The sequence below is a fragment of the Pyrgilauda ruficollis genome, unplaced genomic scaffold (genome assembly GCF_017590135.1).
Source record: "Pyrgilauda ruficollis isolate IOZ18807 unplaced genomic scaffold, ASM1759013v1 scaffold149, whole genome shotgun sequence".
In the NCBI taxonomy this organism is placed as follows: Eukaryota; Metazoa; Chordata; class Aves; order Passeriformes; family Passeridae; genus Pyrgilauda; species Pyrgilauda ruficollis.
The window spans coordinates 852,190-871,059 of NW_024513543.1; the positions used below are offsets into that span (position 1 = coordinate 852,190).

The 18,870-nt window shown below is 55.7% G+C and overlaps 1 protein-coding gene across 1 annotated transcript in view; it reads right to left on the minus strand.

Annotated features, from left to right (window-relative positions):
* The window catches only part of RUNX3 (RUNX family transcription factor 3), a 34,252-nt gene extending 18,138 nt beyond the window's left edge, over positions 1-16,114 (minus strand). Inside the window, exons 1-3 of the mRNA XM_041460850.1 lie at positions 15,552-16,114; positions 14,528-14,684; positions 10,036-10,140 (exon numbers count right to left, since the gene is read on the minus strand). Of these exons, the coding sequence (XP_041316784.1) occupies positions 10,036-10,140; positions 14,528-14,684; positions 15,552-15,812 (523 nt within the window). The 5' untranslated portion in view covers positions 15,813-16,114. The remainder of the gene's footprint in view (positions 1-10,035; positions 10,141-14,527; positions 14,685-15,551) is intronic.
* Positions 16,115-18,870: the final 2,756 nt, after the last annotated feature.

Genomic DNA, 18,870 nt, shown 5'->3' on the forward strand with positions numbered 1-18,870 from the left:
AGGAGGCTTTGGGAGCCCCTGATCTCCTCTCACTCCTGGGTTAGTGCTGAGACCTCGCCTCTGCCTCTCTCCCTGCCCCTCCTGTGCCCACCCTGTCTCTGATAAACCCTGTCAGGGCCTTTGATTGTGCTGGGAGAGCCCAAAACTGAGCCCTCTGGAAGGAAGACAAAGCAGGGCATTAATTTCAACAGAAATCCGGGGTAGTGCTTCCAAAAGCTCTGGGGACCCGGGAGCTGTGGCCCATTCCCAAATCAAAGGGAACATCACGCCCGAATTTCCACACAACTGTAGCTCAAATGCCTGAAGGACACAGGATCCCTATTCCCAGGGTTTCAAGAGTCTTTCTGGATTTGCAAAAATATTTGAAGCCCTTCAGAACACAGGGAAAGTTGAGGGTATTCTCAGCAGTGGGTAAAATTCATCAGGTTTAAGCATTCAGCCCACTTGTGCCTGCTGAAAATCCCCACCAGTGCTTTCCTGCCCTTTCCCATCCAGAGTAAGGACTCTGAAAATCTGTTCCTGAGACTGCAGAGTGAACTGGGTGGGGGTTAAAAGTTGTGATTTGCAGATATGAAAGCTGCAGCCCTGGTGTCACAGCGCAGCAGGTGGGCGCACATCTGCGGGAAATCGGGCAGCTTTCAGAACAGGGTGCAAAAACCACCAGCCCTGACAGCCGCTCTGCACTCACTCCCCATTCCAGGAAGGCAAAATTCACTGATGGGCTGTGATCTGGCTCTCATGGAATCACCAAACTCTCTGATTCCAAGATCTCTGAGCTGGGTGCTGGGAGGAAGCAGACAGATCTCAAGGACATCCAGCTGCTATTGCCTCAACCCCGGCTGAGATCAGATTTTCAGATTCCATAGATCCATGGAGAGATGCCAGTCCCAGTGAGTTCCTGCTGCTATCTAACAACCTAGACTGGGACCTACCAGTAGAGCTGGTTTCTCCCAGTTCACAACCTGTTCCATTAGGGCAAGCACATCAAATTCCTTGGGGTGACACTGGTTGAGGACACTGTGCCCGGGATGGGGAGGACCAGCTGCTGGGCTCAGCCCTGTGCAAGGAATGTGCCGTGGTTCAGCTGATGGAGCTGAGATGTCCCTGCACTGTGGGGAGGGAGCAGAAATTTGCCAGCCCAGCCTGTGCCCTCAGGAACAGACCCAAATTTTCCCAAGGTTTGAGGATGCTGAGCGCTGCTTTTCCCCTCAGACAGGGAAGGAGCTTAGCCCTGGCATTTGAATACTGCTTCCCTCGATGCCAGGACTGAGCTCCAAGCTCCATCTCCAGAGCCTGGCTGGTGTTACCCTGCTGGATAATTACAGCTCCTGCTGAGCTTTGCACTGGAAAGAGGAGCTCCAGAGCGATGGCACCTGCACAGCACCCTCATCTTCATCCTCATCCTCATCCTCTCTGCAACGCTGCTCCCCAAAGCCAAGGGAGCAGAGCTGACCATGGGGAAAGGGGTTCCCTGCTCCCACATCTGATTTGGACAGGGGAACCTCCCAGCACAGAGGTTCCCATCCCACTGTCACCATCCCCACAGGCTGGGAAGGCACCAGGGGCACTCCCTGCTGGCTGCGTCCCTCCTCTTCCTCACCTCTCTGCCCCGCTCCCACCACAGCACGCAGAGACACTGGAAAGAGTAAGAGAAAATAATGCAAACTCATGTCTGAGCCCCTTCCGCTGCAGGAGGTGATTTATGTGTGCCTGCCTGCAGGACAGGTGACTGCGCTCCGGCAGCGGAAGAGAAGGGTCTTAGGAACTCAATTTCATTTCACTCTGAGTCAAATCCTCTTCCTCTCTCCGCCACATCATTAAAGTGATTGGTTGCGCTGATAAGACCTTTCGGGAGGGAGAAACAAGATGTGTCCTGCGTGACATCTGATGTGATCTTGTGGTTTTGGTTGATAGCTCTGGTCCTTTAGCTGTTGCCTTCCCTGAAACGAAACTCGCCTTTTAGCACTGGCAAGTTTTTTTCCCCTCTCTCCTTTCCAATCTGTGACTCTTGGCTGTGTCCTCCCGAGCTCCTGAATCCTGCCCGAGGGAGATGGGGCCACGCTGCATTAATAACCCTGCAAATCCTCCCTGCCAGCCTCCTGCACATCCTCTGCTGCCCCTCAGGAATTACAGACAGGTAAACTGAGGCACGGGGTAAAATGCTGCTCCTTTGGGAAGGAGCAAAGCTCACCAATGGCCTTGCTGCAATGCTCACAAAAATTCCTTTGCATCCCATCCCAGCCCACTCATCCTCCTGCACAGCTCCCTTCGGATCATGACGCTGGATCCAGCAGGAATTTCTTTTGTTGCGTGTTTGAATTTGAGTTTCTTGTTTGTATTTGAATTTCTTGTGCTGTGTCTTTGAACAGCTCCTGACACAACCCGACAGAGAGCACCACCAACATCCTCCTGGAAAAAGCCTTCAATGGAACTTAACCCCCCAAACATCCCTCAGTGACCACCAGATCCCACCAGAAAACTCTTTTGATCGGTTTAATCTCTCCCAAATACAGAACCAATGCCCATTTCTCCATTCTGAGTTATTTCCAAAGCCACCCCAGGGCCAGGTTTGCCTCTTCCACCCCAGCCGAGAACCGTGCCCTGGGGTTTTCCCAAAGCTTTCAAAAGCAGGAGGTGTTGCAACCAATCCCAACAAAGATTCCTTTGTAGGACGCAAGCAAAAATAATTTCCCTGTTCTGACTCCCAATATTGCTGCACTTAGGAAATATTGGGGGTTTTCAAGCGAAATGATTTTGAAGTTGTTGCGCAGCAGACGATTGGAAAGGAGAGGTGGAATTTACTGCATGTGACGAATAAAATAATTGGTGGAGTGAATTTACTGGAGCCCAGATCATCTCAGCTGCTCTGCAATTCCTTTTGAGGCCGGATCACAGCCTCGAGCTGCAGCACCAAAGGCCCTGGTGATGCAGACCCAGTGCTTGGAGCACTCTCAGGAACATTTCATCCCTGCTCTGCTCTGCCCAGGGAATTCTCTGCTCCCTGGTGTCCCCTGGGACACCCCCATGTCCCCTCTCCCACTGGGGCTGGGGGTCTCACACAGCCCCACCACAGAACCCAGGGCCAGGCTGGATGTGTCCCTGAGGGGTTTTTATCCAAGCCCAGGAGCTGAACCCCGATTCCCAACGGGGCATCCCAGAGGGAGAAAATTTCCCCTGGGATCAAAACATGTTAGAGATTGGAAAACAGGCAGGGACACCTCCTGTGAGCCAGCACTGATTTGCAGAGGCTCCTGCAGAAATTGAGGAGCCCTAAGGCTCCCCCAAAGGCTCCTGCAGGAATCAAGGAGCCCCAAGGCTCCCCCCAAAGGCTCCTGCAGGAATCAAGGAGCCCCAAGGCTCCCCCAAAGGCTCCTGCAGGAACTGGGGAGCCCCAAGGCTCCCCCAAAGGCTCCTGCAGGAATTGAGGAGTCCCAAGGCTCCTCCAAAGGCTCCTGCAGGAATCGAGGAGCCCCAAGGCTCCCTCAAAGGCTTCTTCAGGAAGGAACTGGGGAGTCCCAAGGGTCCCCCAAAGGCTCCTGCAGGAATTGAGGAGTCCCAAGGCTCCTCCAAAGGCTCCTGCAGGAATCGAGGAGCCCCAAGGCTCCCTCAAAGGCTTCTGCAGGAATTGAGGAGCCCCAAGGCTCCCCCAAAGGCTCCTGCAGGAACTGAGGAGTCCCAAGGCTCCCCCAAAGGCTCCTGCAGGAATCAAGGAGCCCCAAGGCTCCCCCAAAGGCTCCTGCAGGAACTGGGGAGCCCCAAGGCTCCCCCAAAGGCTCCTTCAGGAAGGAACTGGGGAGTCCCAAGGGTCCCCCAAAGGCTCCTGAATGAACCAAAGCCCTTCCACTCGTCCAGCAGGGCTGGATCAGCAGGGAGCAGCAGACAGGCAGGAGCTGCACAGGTTCCATCCCACAGAAGCAGAGGCTGGAGCACAGCTGGGATCAGCGCGATGTCTCTGAGCAGCACCAGCCCAAGAACACCCAGGGGGTGTGTGAGGATGTCCCAGGGGTGGCACACAGCAGGGCCCTCAGAGCAGGAGCCATGCCACAGCTCCAGGATGGGCACACAGAATTTCCTCCAACAGCCTCAGCCCTGCCAGAGCTCAGGCAATAGGGAAGCCATAAAGGGCCACTCAGGATTTCCTCCTCTTCCTCACCAGGGATGAGAACAGGGCTCCAGAAGTGGGAAATCAGCTTGTTTGAAGTACTGAGTATTAAATTAGAACAGATTACAGCAATATGACATAGACAAATCGCTGTTCAGGAAGAGCTGAGGTCATTTATTTATTGAAATTATCTTGGATTGATTTTGTTGCATTTATATTCTCCTATTTTTTCCTTCTTTTTGCCATTTCCCTTTTTTTTTTTTTTTTTTTCCTTTATTCCCAGACAATCTGGGAACTGTCTGTGTATTTATTTCTAGCTAAGGACAAGCAGGGGAATAAAACAAAGACCTCAATAATACCCAAAACTATCACCCCACGGGAGCACTTCAGCACCGAGTCTGCTTTTAATTACAGAAAACATCTCCAGCTCAAGTTTTACGCAGCCCCACGAGGGAGCCTTTGGCCAAGATAAAGATCTGGAATTGGACAATACTGGCACAACACACCCCTGTCCTGGGTCTCCACTCAAGCTTCTGAGAGGCACAAGACTCTCCAATAATTTATTCTCCAAGCACTTCCCAAATCTCTGAGGATAAATGTGCAGAAAGCACAGGATCTCTGCCTCGAGGTGCAAAACTCGCCCGTAGGAATATGGGAACAAGGGATCATTTTGCCCCTGCTCCTCTTTGGCTCCCATCCCATAACCCCACTCCATCTTCCTCATCCTCAGCTATTTTAGGCAGAGCCACACTTGTCTGCCACTCAGTAAATCCCAATTTCCCTGTGTCCCTGGATTGGGAGTATTTTACTTCACCATCTCCAGGTTCCTGGGGCTGCTGTCCCAGAGATCATCCCAACCTTCCCACAGCTCTCCCAAACAAAGATTTCCCCTTTCCAGTCCATCTTTCTCATGGTATTTTGCTTTTCTACCTCATATTCAAGCCAAGAGTTGACAATACATGAGGTGAGGGCAACCAGCACCGTGGGGACAGCAATGCCACAAACATCTCCACAGGAGGGACAAGGGGGTGCCACCCCCTGCACACCCCAAACTGTTCATGTCTGCACACCCCAAACCCCTTATTTCATTTCTGTACACCCCAAATTCCTAATTTGTGCACACCCCAAACTCCTCATTTAATTTCTGCACACCTCAAACTCCCCATTTGTGCACACCCCAAATCCCCGCTGTCTGCACACCCCAAACTCCCCATTCAGTTTCTGCACATCCCAAACTCCTCCTGCCTGTACACCCCAAACTCATTTAATTTCTGCACACCCCAAACTCCTCATTTCATTTCTGCACACCCCAAATTCCTAATTTCTGCACACCCCAAATTCCTAATTTCTGCACATCCCAAACTCCTCATTCAATTTCTGCACATCCCAAACTCCTCCTGCCTGCACACCCCAAACTCCTCATTTAATTTCTGTACACCCCAAACTCCCCATTTGTGCACACCCCAAATTCCTCATTTAATTTCTGCACACCCCAAATTCCTAATTTCTGCACATCCCAAACTCCTCATTTAATTTCTGTACACCCCAAACTCCTCATTTAATTTCTGCACACCCCAAATTCCTAATTTCTGCACATCCCAAACTCCTCATTTAATTTCTGCACACCCCAAACTCCCCATTTGTGCACACCCCAAACTCCCCATTTAATTTCTGCACATCCCAAACTCCTCATTTAATTTCTGCACACCCCAAATTCCTAATTTCTGCACATCCCAAACTCCTAATTTCTGCACATCCCAAACTCCTCATTTAATTTCTGCACATCCCAAACTCCCCATTTAATTTCTGCACACCCCAAGCTGCCCTTTCCCCGCTCAGAGCACAGGGCTGTGAGCCCTCGTGGGAGGGAAACCCTCGCTCAGCTGAGGCTCTCAGAAGCCCGAAAGCCAAAGAGCAGCGGCGGTTCCTGGAAACGCTCGCACGGGGGAGGTGAGAAGCCTTCCCACCCGCTGGCTACGTGACAGGGACAGCGCTGCCCGGGGACAGCCGCAGCTTGGGGGGGCAAGGAGCCTTTTTTGGGGAGGGAAAAGCCACCACGGAGGGAACCTGGGGCTGGGCAGGATGGGCACAGCCAGAAAGAGCTGCAGGGAGGAGGTGGGAGAGGGGATGTGAAGTGCTGTGGCCACAAGCCCCCCTCCTCCCGGTCCAAGCCACGCTGGGGACACGTTTCTGTCACTTGCTGTGGTCACACCAAGCAGGGACACGACCAAAAGCACCAAATCTCTGATGCACACCCCAGAAATGGACAGGGCAGGGGCAACCAACAACCAGCACGTCCACAGGGCTGAGCAGGGAACAGGGGGGACGCAGGGGACCCATGGGGACACAGGGACCCCATGGGTGACAAATCCTCCTGGTCTCCCTTTCCTCCCCAACAAGGACAGCAGCAACAGGGTGGGAGTCAGAAAGAAAGGATTAAATCCAGATTTAGAAAGCGTGGAAAGAGGTTAAAAAGTGAATGGTAGCATAAAAAATACAGTTCAAGAGGGGAGAAAATTAATTTAAAAGGGGAAAAAAAGACTTTGCACAAGAGTTCTGGGCAAAAAGGGGCTGGAAGGGAGAAAGGAAAAGTGAGAGCAGAGAAGGTGAGAGCCTTGGGAAGGAAAGGAAGGAAAAGGGAAGGGGAAGGGAAGGCAGGCAGCAGGTGGGTGTGAGGGGAGGCCCTGGGGATGCTCCCTCTTCCCCAGGAACAGGCTGAACACCCCTGTGCAGCCCCCAGCCCCTCAGCTCCCCACGTCCTGCCTGCTGTGAGAGGGTTCTGCAGCAGGGCTCCTGCTGAACACAGGGCTGCAGAAAAGGGGGGGAAAAGAAGGAAATTCCACAGGAAGTTCAAATATTTTATTACTTCCTGTTTGTACAAAGTATGTCAACACTTGGCACCCGCTGTGCTATTTGTTTAGAGCTAAGGTGCCAACTTGACAGAATGTCCTTTTTTTTCCTGTCCAGATCTAACCCAGAAGGAGCTGGAGCAGAAGGAAAAAGAGCTGGGAGCGAGGGGGCACTGGAGCAGCCTGAGGAGGAGATGCTGAAGGGAAGGCACCGCTGGTGTCACCCCCAGGGACCCCCACGGAGCCTCCTCCTGCTCCCCCTGCCCCGGCAGGCTCTGCCCCTCACCCTGCACTTCCCAGCCATCCCCACCCGCTCTCAGATCCTCAGGAGTTTGATCTGGGCTCAGCCCGAGTTGAAAGCCTCGCTCAAGGGCTGAGATGAAGCGATGGGCCAGGGGTGGAGGATGAATGGGATGCCCAGAGGTGGAGCCCAGCCACAGTCCTGGCCCCAAACCCCACAAGGACGTTGGCTGGAGGGATTCTGCTGCAGCTGAGAAGACGCTGCCTGGGCCTTTCCCAGGGTACCAAGACAAATGGCCAATTCTTTCCACATTAAGGATGGGTTTTGTCCTCTCCACCAGCCCCACATCAGCCTCCAGCCCTGCCCAGTGCTGATCCTCACACTACACACCATGGCCCATCTTTTGAAGCCAAAAAGAAGAAAAAATTCTGTATATTTTTATGCCCACACATATACACACACACACATTAACATATACATGTTAAAAAGTGTACCTAGTATGTATATATATAATAAAAACTGCAATTCCTGCTGGCAGCTCTCACCTCCCACAGCCAAACAAGGCAGAGCAGCCCCAGCCTCGGTGTTTGGCCCAAGGTGGGGATCACCAGGGCTGTGCCAGCCCCAAATGCCACCCCAGATGCCAATGCTGGCACTGCCAGGGTGCTGTGCCCGGGAGCCACCCAGTGGCAGGTGAACCAGGAAAAGCACCTCGGCTTTCCAGGATCATTTTACAGCTGCTGTTTCCACACCCAGGGTTTCTGCAGAGCAGGAAGGGGAGAAGAAAGGTTATTGCATTTTTTTTTAGTTGTTGTCTTCATTCGAAAGTGTGGCAAGAAAGGAATTATTTAAAAATGTTTTTTTCCCATTGGAAAGTTGTCAACCATGAGTTCAAGCCCCAGGGTCAAACTGGGAGCCAAAACATGACCAATAAATCTAGGATTCCCTGAAAAAAAATTCCAAAATAGCCACAATTTGGGTCTAAACCTTTTCTATCAGAGATTTATGGGTTGGAGGGTGCAGGAATGGGGGAGAGATCAACCTCTGGGAGCCACACAAGGCAAGGGCACAAGCAGCAAATAAACCCCACGCAGATCTCCTCAAGGAGCCAACACTTCCAGCACAATTTGACGTCCACAAATCATCACAAAAATAAGAAGAAAACCCCAGAAAAACGCTGCCCTTGCAGCTGGGCTGTGTCCCAGGGAGGGCACCCCAGAGCAGAGCCAGGACAAGCTGCTCCATCCCCTGATTGCCACGGCCTCCGTATCAGAAAACCGAAATGAGGGATGGGGATCTCTGGGGTGAAATGCTGAAATTCAGGAGGAGCAGGTGTGATTCACCAGGGTTTGGCTGTCGGGGAGGCCAAACCGAGCTCCAAGAGTAGCAACTATCTCACCTTGTATTATTATTTATGTATTCCTGATGATGAGGATGATGAGGATGATTATTATTATTATTAGAAAGGCGATCTGATGCAGCTGATAAGGGGCTGAGCCAGCAGTCAGGAGGGCTGGTTTCTATTCCTGACACTCCTGGCAGAGTTGTGAAATTCCCTGCCCAGCCCTGGGGCTGAACCCCAGCACCCACCACGACCCACAGGTGCCCCACACCAGGGACCTGCCTGATGTTTCTGGCTTTAAAAAAACCCCCACAACAGCAGCGTTGGATTTCCTGCATTCCAGCTTCTAAATCCATCCTCGACAGGTTCCAAAATAAAATCAAGGAGGGGGGAAAAATCCTCCAAAACCCGATGCAAATGAAACCCCCTGGCCGAGGTAACAGCCTCCACCTGGCCTGACATCAAGGGCACCGATGGCCCAGCGACAGCATCAACAGCAAATGTTTTTGGAGGCGTTTTTGGAAGGATCAAACCGCTTTCCCTCGATGTGGGCACTGCAGCCTGACACGCAAAGGGAACAAACTCGGCTTTATAGTCCCGGCGTGGTGCTGAGCGAGCAGGAAGGCGAAGCCGGAGACGGAGCCCCCAGGGACAGGATCCCACCACACAGGGGGGTCCCACAGGGCAAAAAAAAAAACCTCGTGGCGAGAGGAAACTCCTGCGGGCAGCGGCTCCCTGGGCAGCTCCGAGCAGCCCGACGCCGAAAGGCAGCCCAGGCAGGGCAGCTCCCGGAGCCTCCCTCAACCACGAGGCACCATCCTGCCCCCGGGAGAGCCTCCCCAGCACAACAGAGACGCTTCTGCGGTCGCAGAGTCTCTCTGGTTTCTCCAGGCTCAGCCCCCGGCCGCGGGCGCTGCCAGCCCCAGCCTTTGACAGCCCGAAAGCGAAACCACCGCGAAGCCGAGGGGAAGGAGCTCAGTGCCAGAGAAGACACCGCCTCAGCAGCCAGGGAACCTGCACCGTTTTTGGTTTAATCGCCAGCAATCAGCCCCCCGAAGCCGAGCACAGATCTCTGGTTTCATAACCCCCAAGCCCCCTTGTGCAGCGCCAGGCTGGGCCCTTCCTGCTTTTGCCATGGAAGCCCAAAGAGTTTTCCCAACATCCCAACCTGGAGCTGTGAAATTATCCCTCCAAGATGGGTCAGGGAGCTATAAACCATCCCTCCGTGATGGGCCAAAGAGTTTTTCCAAAATCCCAACCTGGAGCTGTGCAATTATCGCTCCAAGATGGGTCAGGGAGCTACAAACCATCCCTCAGGTCAGTGATGGGATATGGGAGGCCGGCAGGGAGGGAGGGACACACGGGAAAATCCAACGGTGCCACCCCAAATCCATCCCTGAGCTCCCTGTGCTGCATCCCACAGCCACGGAGAGCTCGGAGCCTGCACCCCCTCCCCACAATTCTCAGAGCTGCCAAGCCCCAAGGCCAGCCCTTCACTTACTGCGGGGCTCCCGGGGTCCGTCCACGGTCACTTTGATGGCTCGGTGGTAGGTGGCCACTTGGGTGGGGTTGGTGAACACGGTGATGGTCAGGGTGAAGCTTTTCCCTAAGGAGGATGGGGAGGGAGGGAAAAAAAAACCAAAGAGAAGTGAGGATCCCACATGGGTTCAGCTCTTGTGGGAGACAGAGGCTGCTGCGGGAGCGGGCTGGGGCAGGAATCCCGCACACATCATTGCATTTAACGAGCCGCGATTGCCCAGACACAGCCCTGGAGCCGCTTCAGAGCGGAGCCGGGACCTTCCCGCACGGAAAAGTCACTCTTCCCCCTGCCCTGCCCTGCTCCCGTATCGGCCCCTCCATCCAGGGCAGCCTCCTGGGGTTTTCCCTCTCGGACCCTTCCCCTTTTCCGCGGGGAGCCAGCCCTGGATGAGCGCTGGATGCGGGATCCCCTCCGGGGAGAGCCCTTGGGATGCTCCCTTGGGATGGAGCCGGGATCAGCCTCAGGGGATCAGGGCTTGGTCCCTGTGCGTGTTCCCCCTTGGAGGGAGCTGTGAGCGGCCTCGGCCGTGAGGGCACCCACGGGAGGGTCAAAAACTGGGAACTGCAAAATGGGAACTGAATCCGGCCGGCTCAGGCCACCAGACAGAGAGCTCTGCAGGGACTGTCCCCTCTCCCAGCCCTGCCCAGAGAGCAGGAATCTGCTGCTGGGAAAGGCTTTGGATACCTCCGGGGAGGGTTTCAGAGGTGCTTTGGAAGCACCAGCCTGTCACCATTTATGGAAAAAAAAAAAAAAAAAAAAAAAAAAAAAAAAAAAAAAAAAAAAAAAAAAAAAAAAAACCCGGAGCATTTCAGAGGTGCTTTTGAAGCACCAACCTGTCCCCTTTTATGAAAAAAAAAAAAAAAATAAAATAAAAGAATGAAGCATTGAAAAGCTCCTGGGAGCCAAATTTTGCAAGGAGAGCCCCTCTTGCCCCAGCAGAACAAGTTTCCATCTGCAGCCTGAAAATGCCTTTATAATCAGAGCGGGTGTCACCAGCCCTGGGCCCACCCTGACCCCAAACCCTTCACCTCTCACAGCCAGGGCAGCCTCACCCCAGCCCCCTGGCCTGGCTGGAGCTCGATGTCCAGCCCAGGGGAGGCTGTGGGAGAACAGAAACCCCCCAGGAAGGGCCTCAGCTCTCCCTCAGGCTCCCCAAATTCAGGAAACCCTCGGCTAGAGGAAGGAGGCTGCACAAACCCCAAACTCTGACCAAGCCCCAGCAGCAATCCCTGCGGGATTCCAAAGGTATCAGAGGTCTGAGCCCCGGCAGGGTATCAGCTATAAACCTCGGTGTGATGGATTTCTGCTCCTCCAGCCTTTATTCCACAGATAAAAGCAGTAAGGAACCACCTCCTTTCCCTTTTCCCCTGAAGCAATCAGGGGTTTTCAGATCCCGACCATCGTCTCTCTACAGGGTCGGACCTGAGAATATCCACAGCAAAACAAAACAGGATTTATCCAGCTAGGAGGGAAAAAAAAAAATAATAAACCGGAAAAATGAAATTTTCTCTCCCGGAGAACATCCTGGAATTATGGCAGGTGGGAGAGTTGCTCCAGGGAGCACGGAAAGGAGGGAATGCGGCTTCTAAAGACGAGAGAAATCACCAACCCCGCCTCACCTCGGCTTTCAAACCAGGACCGAACAACGCACAAACCTTCAGCTCGTTTTCTGCACAGAGAGGAGCGTTTGGGAGGGCAAAAAAATTAGAATTATTTCATTCTGAATCCCCGAGGATGCAGCCCCTGCTGCCAACCTGCAGGGACGGGATGAGCCCGTGGAGGATCACGGAAAAAACAACCAACACCGAAAGTTTGGGGGTAAAACCTTCGCAGAGCCAGAGCACGGGGTGAGGAGGATGAGGAGCGATTATTTAGGGAATTTGATGAGGAGCGATTATTTAGGGAATTTGATGAGAAACGATTATTTAGGGAATTTGAAAGGTTTGCAGGGCAGCGTGCGGCAAAACCCGGCTGTGAGGCACAGAACCCCAGAGCTGAGCCCTGCACCTCCGTGCTCCTGTTAAAACTGCATTAATAGTGATTTATTTATTATTATTATAATCTTGAATTTTTTATTCTCCACCTGAAACAACCTCCCTGCCCCGGAGTCCCTCGCTGCAAACACAAACCCAGCCCGGGCCGGTTCTGCCTCTCTCAAAAACCCAGCCCTGAACCGAAAATGACGATTCTGCCCCAGCATCACTTTTAGTCATTTCCCGCCTTCTCAGGAAGCCGGGCTGGGGTTTCTCATCCCCACCGTGCCCCGGCTCCGCTTCCCCGGGGCTGCACCGCGGCTCCCGGGCGGGTTTGGGAGCCCCGCCGGCTCCAGGGGGAGATTCCAGCTGGGAGAACAGGCGGGGATGCAGCAGGGATAATTTTCATTTTATACAGCTCAATCTGAGTAAAAAAAAATCTGATTATTTTTTCATTTTTGTCTTGCACATGGAGATGGGAATTTATTTTTTTATGGGGGGAGTTAGGAGCGGCTCTTCCCAGCTCACAGCGCCGGGGAATAATCCCTGACACCTTATTACTAAAAATCCCCAAATCTGGCCCGGTTCAAGGGGTGTTTTCCCAAGGAGAGCAGGGCTGCCGGGCTTTTCCAGGCTCCTGCAGCTCGGGCACACGGCAGGGCTGGAGAAGGATCCGTGTTTACGGATCCACACGTCCTCGCTTCGGATTTACACAAACATTTGTACACACACGGGGAAATATTCCACAGCGCCTCCAAATTTCTGCCAGAATAAATGAAAGCAGCACCGGGCTGTCAGGGCTGGAGCCAAACAAGGCAGAGGGAGTGTGACACCCGGAATAAAAATTCAATAGGGGCGATTTTTCACAGCAAATTGCTCTGTGGGAAAGACACGGGGAGTGAAATCCACCCGTGACACGGCGAGAAAAGCGCACGGAGCCGCCCTCGGCCGGCCCCAGGGAGCCCCGGTGGGGCTGTTCCTCTCTGAGTATGACACAGCCTCACCCCACACGAATATGTAAAAAAAAAAAAAAAAAATTAAAATAATTAGCGCCCGAGTCCCGCCCGTTAGAGGCAGCGGAGGTGCCGCCGCTGCTCTGCCCGGGGAAGGAGTTTATTCACTTTATGAGACACAACTCCTGCTAATTCCGAGCTTGAGAGTGCAGAGGAAGCAAGTTAATAATGAATTCAAGAGTCACGCTGAGATTGGGTTGCGTTCAGTTTGGAAATTTGTGCGAGGATGAAGAAAAAAAAATAAGGAAAAAAGCCCAACCAGAAAGAAAAGAGCTTAAGAGAATAATTGATTACAGAAATGAAAGCTTAATTCATAAAAGAAAAACATTTTCCATCCATCAACCTGCAACCAGTTAAGTGGAGAGTTTTAAAGAAACTGCAACATGGAGAAGGAGCCAACAGGAAAAAGGAAATGTATGAAAGAATGTAAACTATTCAAGTTTCATAAAGAGGAACAAGTAAACAGTTATTACATGCAAATAATTCCTAACATCACTGCTTTTAATTAATGCGGAGAAGTCAAAATATATCTGACACTGTGTGTATACATTTGAAGCCTTTGAGAAAGTGCTGCCATATGGCCATTAAAATAAAAAGTTCTTATTTCGGCTCAAATTGAGCGCTTCGATCTGCAGCGTTCACTGGCGACGAAATGCTGAAATTCTATTTATACCCTCGGAAACAGGTAGCGGGAGGGCAGGCAGGGCTCCGTGTTTAACATTTCCAGGGGATTTATTTCCCTCTGCTCGGGTGGCACGGATGGATTTGTTTGGAAAAGCCGGGAAGCCAAATTGCCGTCCTGCCTTTCCCTGCCACGAGCAGGGGGGGAAAAGGAGCAAAACCCCCCCGAGCAGCCGCAGCTCCCTCCGTGCCAGCCCTCCAGACCGAGCTCTGCGTTATTATTTCACTTTAAACTCTCGATTTTCGCTTTTAAAGCCGAGCTGCCAGGTGCGGGTTGCTCACTGAGCGCCCGCCGCTGCCTCCTGCGTGATGGGAGAAATCGGGGAAGGTTCGGGCTGGGGCCGCCTTATTTGTGTTTAGATGGATTTATAGATATTTAGATATATTTATGTCTGTATTTTAATTTTTTTTTTTAATCTGCACCGCCCATTCCCGACACCTCGGCAGAGAAGAAGCCCTGGGAGGAGCGAGGCAGAGCTGCCGGCGGGGCCGGGGCTGCTCCCGCATCCCTCCCGCATCCTTCCTGCATCCCTTTCATCCTCGGGAACCTCTCTGGGGCTGGGGAGCTTCTCCCGGCAACGAAACCATAGTTGGAATAAAATATAATATAGAATAAAATTAAAAAAAAAAATAAACTAACAAAATAAAATTTAAAAATAAAGTAAGAACTATAAAACATAATAATAAAATAACGAGAAAGGAGAGCAACATTTTTTCTTTTTTTTTTTTTCTTCTAAAAAAAATTAAATAAATAAAAAGACCAACCATTTCCTGGCCGGTACCTACCCCTGCCGCTTCTCCCAACAAATCTGAGGTCGTTAAATCTCGCTACTTGGTTTTTCATCACGGCAGAGGCGTTGCGCAGCTCCGCCGAGTAATTCTCGTCGTTCCCCGCCATCACCGTGACCACGGTCCCGTCGGGGACATCTCCGAGCGCCACGACCTAGGGCAGGGCCAGAGCATTTCAGGCTCAAATCAGCCTCCACCGGAGCCAACCTGCGCTACGGTTCCCCCCCCTAAACCCGCGCAAAAAAAAAACAAAACCCAAAGCAAAACCAAAAGCAGCCCGAGCCCCCGAGGAAGGCTGAGAAAACCGGAGGGGGAAGGGGAAAATGAGCTCGAAAAGGGTTAAAAGCAGACGGGGGGTCCGCGGGGAGGGGGTGAAGGGGGGGTCAGCCCACCCTCGGCCCCGTCGGAGGAATCTGTGCGTTTATTTTGTTGGATTCGGGATCAAAATAAAACGAGCGAGGCCCCGGAGCTCCGCGTCCGGCCCGGGGAAGCGCCGGGACCGGGGAAAGGCCCTCACCCCTGCCGGGGAGCAGCGCCCGGAGCCGGGGGAGCCCGGTTTAGAGCCCCCCTCACCCCTCCGGGCTCCCTGCCCCGCTCCCCTCGCTTCTCCCCCGCTCGGTTTCGGCTTCCCCGGGGGCAGCGGGGATGCCCAGCCCGGGGGTGCCCCGGGGAGCCCGGGCAGCGCAGCCCGGCACCACCGGGGCTTCAGCTCTTCGCTCGACTTTTTGCAGATTAGATCTCCCTTCCCTGCCTCGCTCTCCCTCTCCCAGGAAGGTAATTAACCTCCAGCTCATTAAACTTCAAAGTTGCCTGAGAGCTCCTAACTGTACGGAATATCTAAGATGCCGTGACCGCGGGGCAATGCGGAGACTTGATTAAAAATAATAAACTGGGCTGTTTGATTAAAAATAATAACCCGGGCTCCCTCGGCGGCGATGTCAGGAGCGATTTCAAGCGAAAGGGGCGGAGGGGAAAAGGGCGAGCGGCCGGCGGCTCGGTCCCGTCGGGGCTCGGCACTCACCTTGAAGGCGACGGGCAGCGTCTTGTTGCACCTCCAGTGCGACGGCAGCACCGAGCACAAGAAGTTGGGGCTGTCGGTGCGCACCAGCTCGCCGGCGTGATCGGCCAGGACATCCACGACGGAGCGCACCTCGGGCCGAGCGCGGCCGCCCGGCGCGGGGGCCCCCAGCGCCCCGCTGTTCTCGCCCATCTTACCGCAGGGGAAGGCCGTGGACGGGGGAGTGAAGCGCCTGCTGGTGCTCGGGTCTACGGGAATACGCATCACAACGGCGGGCGTCAGGGAGCCGGGCGGGACGGGCGGGCACCCGGCGGGGCTCGGCGGGCGGCGGGGGAGGTGGCGGCCGAGCCCCGCGCTGCCTCGCTCCGTGCCGGCGGAGCGCCGTCCTCGGCGGGGCGGCGCGGGGGGGACGGCGGCGCGGGGGATGGGGTCCCGCGCGGCTCCGGGGCTCGCCGCCGGTGGGTGCGCTGCGTGCCGAGTGCCGGTGTCGCTGCCGGTGCTGCTCCCGGTGCCGAGCCCCGCTGCCGGCTCCCGTGCCGAGCCCGAGCCCCGCTGCCGGCCCCGCCGCGCCGCCCGGTACCGTATTTACTGCCGGCCCCGGCGGGGCGGGGCGGCCGTGACGGACGGGCGGCTTCACCAATGAGAGCCCCGAGATGCGTCCTGGCCCCGCCCACCAGCGCTATCCCGCGGGGTGGAGGGCGTGGTTATGTGCAGAGAGGCGTGGTTAGTACATGAGTAGGTGTGGTTATTGAGAAAGAGGCGTGGTCTGTGCAGGACACGCCCCCGCGGGGCGCACGTCGGGGCTCCGGTGGTTTCTGGCCGCCGCCGCCGCCGCCGCCGGGGAGGAGGAGGGGTGCGGTGGGGCCGGTTTGGGGCCGGAGCGGCTGAGGACACAGCCCGGCCCCGCCGCCGCCCGCGCCCTCCCCGCGGTGACGGGACCTCGGTGCTCCACGGGGAGCACCGGCACTCGCGTCCCCGGCGGGGGGATTCGCCTCTCGGGCTGCGCTGAAAACCGCCGTCCCCAAACCTCCTCCTTCTGCCCTCCCCAAAATCGTGACCCGCCTCATCGCTGGCGGTCTCGGGGCGCCCGCAGCCCCCGGCGCTCCCGGCAGCTCCCCCGGGGCTGCGGCTGCGGGCAGGGCCGGCGGCTCCGGCCGGAATCCGTTGGCGAGAAAATTCGTGGCGAAGCCACCGGTTCTGCGGCAGCAAACACAACGAAGGCGGCGGCTCCCTGAGCCCCGCGGGTGCCCCGAACCGCGGGGCGGGCCGGGGCATGGGGGCAGAACCGGGGGAGAGGAGGAGGAGGAGGTTGCTGTGCCCGCGCTGCTCCCCGGGTGTTTCCCGGTGCCCGGCTCGGTCCTACGGTGTTTGCAGACCGGCACTGTCCATCCGACAGGAGCCGCCCGGGCCGCGGCGTTCCCGGCTCCGCTCTGCCCGGTGTGAAACGCAAATTTCCTTAAAACCAGCCAAAATAAAGCCCAACACCAGAAAATCCTCCTTGCACTCGGTAATGAACCATTTTCCTCCGCGAGCCGCCGTGCCTCGAGGGGCAAGCCCGGGCCGGGCTCTGCCAGCCCCAGAAACCCCGGTACTCCTCCAGAAATAATCAACAGCAACAATAAATACATATTATTTTTAACCGAGGAGCGGCGGCTCCCGGCCCGCAGCTCCCGTTACACCGCGGCAACCACCGGGATCCACACCGGGACCGTCGAGCCCCGCCAGCCCCGCGGGCAGGGCCGGCCCCCGCCCCTACCGGCCCTCAAATTCTGCCCTTTTTAGGTGAAAGCGGCCGCCGGTTCAGTTCTACTTTTCACCCCCCGTTCGCCAGCGGGAGGAACCCGCAGAACCCGCGGGACGGGGGCAGGGCCGCGGGCGGAGCCGGGGTTTGCCGGGGGTCGGGCACGGCCCGTCCCGGTGCCCCCGGTACCGCGGGGGGGGCACGGAGGGGTGAACGGGGGGCACGCGGGGCGAGGCTGTAGTTCCGCCGTGCGGCCGCGGGTTGGCACCGGGGCTCCGCCGGGGCGGGACGGGACGGGACGGGACGGGCTGGGACGGGATGGGATGGGATAGGATGGGATGGGATGGGATGGACCCCCCCCCACCATCCCGACCCCCCCCCCCTGCCCGCCCCTTCCCGACCCCCGGGGCTGCCCCTGCTCTGTCCCCGCCCCGTCCTGCGCGACCCTGGCGGTGTCACCTGTCCCCGCCCGGGGCCGAGGAGGACAGGGGTCCCACACGGGCAGGGGGAGCCCCGCTGGGGCCGCTCGCCCTTTGGGGTGATTTGGGGCTGGGTCCCTGCAGCAGGAGCGGTGGTTTTCTGCCTTCACCGCTCTATCCGGCGGCTGTCACAGCCCCGCCATGCACGCACATTTCTCTGATCTCTTTTTTTTACACCGGGAGCCACCTGTTGGCGCTGAAGGCATCACCTGGATTCCTCCAAGCACCTCCCGAGTCGCTCCCAGCCGCATCCCCAGGTGTGCTGGGTACCACGTCCTGCTGCCTTGCCCAAATCCTCCCTCTCCGCGCTCTCTGCCCTCCCCCCGCCCTGCTGTCCCCTCGGGGTGTCGGGGTGCAGCCTCACCCCACAACCCACAGCAGGGCCCTGCACGTAGCTGCTGACTCGCAGCAGTGCAAAGATGAGACCCAAACCACAGAGCTCCGACAAACCAGGGTGCCCGCAAACCCAAAACTGTCTGGGGACCTTCCGAGGGGCAGAGCGCAGCGAATCAACCCCGTGGCTGCTCCTGCGAGAGGTGTCCAGCCAAGAAAACCACCCCAGAGCTCCGGGGACCCGCGGAGCTGTGCCCGAGCAGGAGGAAGGAGTTTTCATTTGAATTCTGCTTTTCCAACACAGCAGGATGCAGCTGCTCTGGTCCTCCGCAAACCAGGAGATGTCGACACGTGGGGATTATCCCAACACCGCCCTCCCCGCGCTCCCGAGGAGGTTAATAGAGTATCAGACCCAGGATTTGCATGGGCCTCTTTACAAACACTCAAAAGCTACTGTTCGCATCGCGGGGAGGTCAGCAGCTCTTTAAATCATTCCTCGCTGGCATTACTTCCCTTACAGGCTCCTCTGTAGTTTTTAATTCATTTGAGCTGCTCTTTTAGCAGCAGAGCCGCTCGTTTCGACAGCAGAGCAGCGAGAGCAGAGGCTCAGAGGAAGCTTTCTATTAAAAATTCATCGCAAACTCTCAGGAGCTCGGCACTCAGTAGGGCCAGGCGGGTGTCTGGATCTATTTTGTAGCTCAAGGAAGGGGATCTGAGAGCAGCACGCAGGGAGGGAGCGTGCAATTCATTCATAAATCAAACAGCAGAT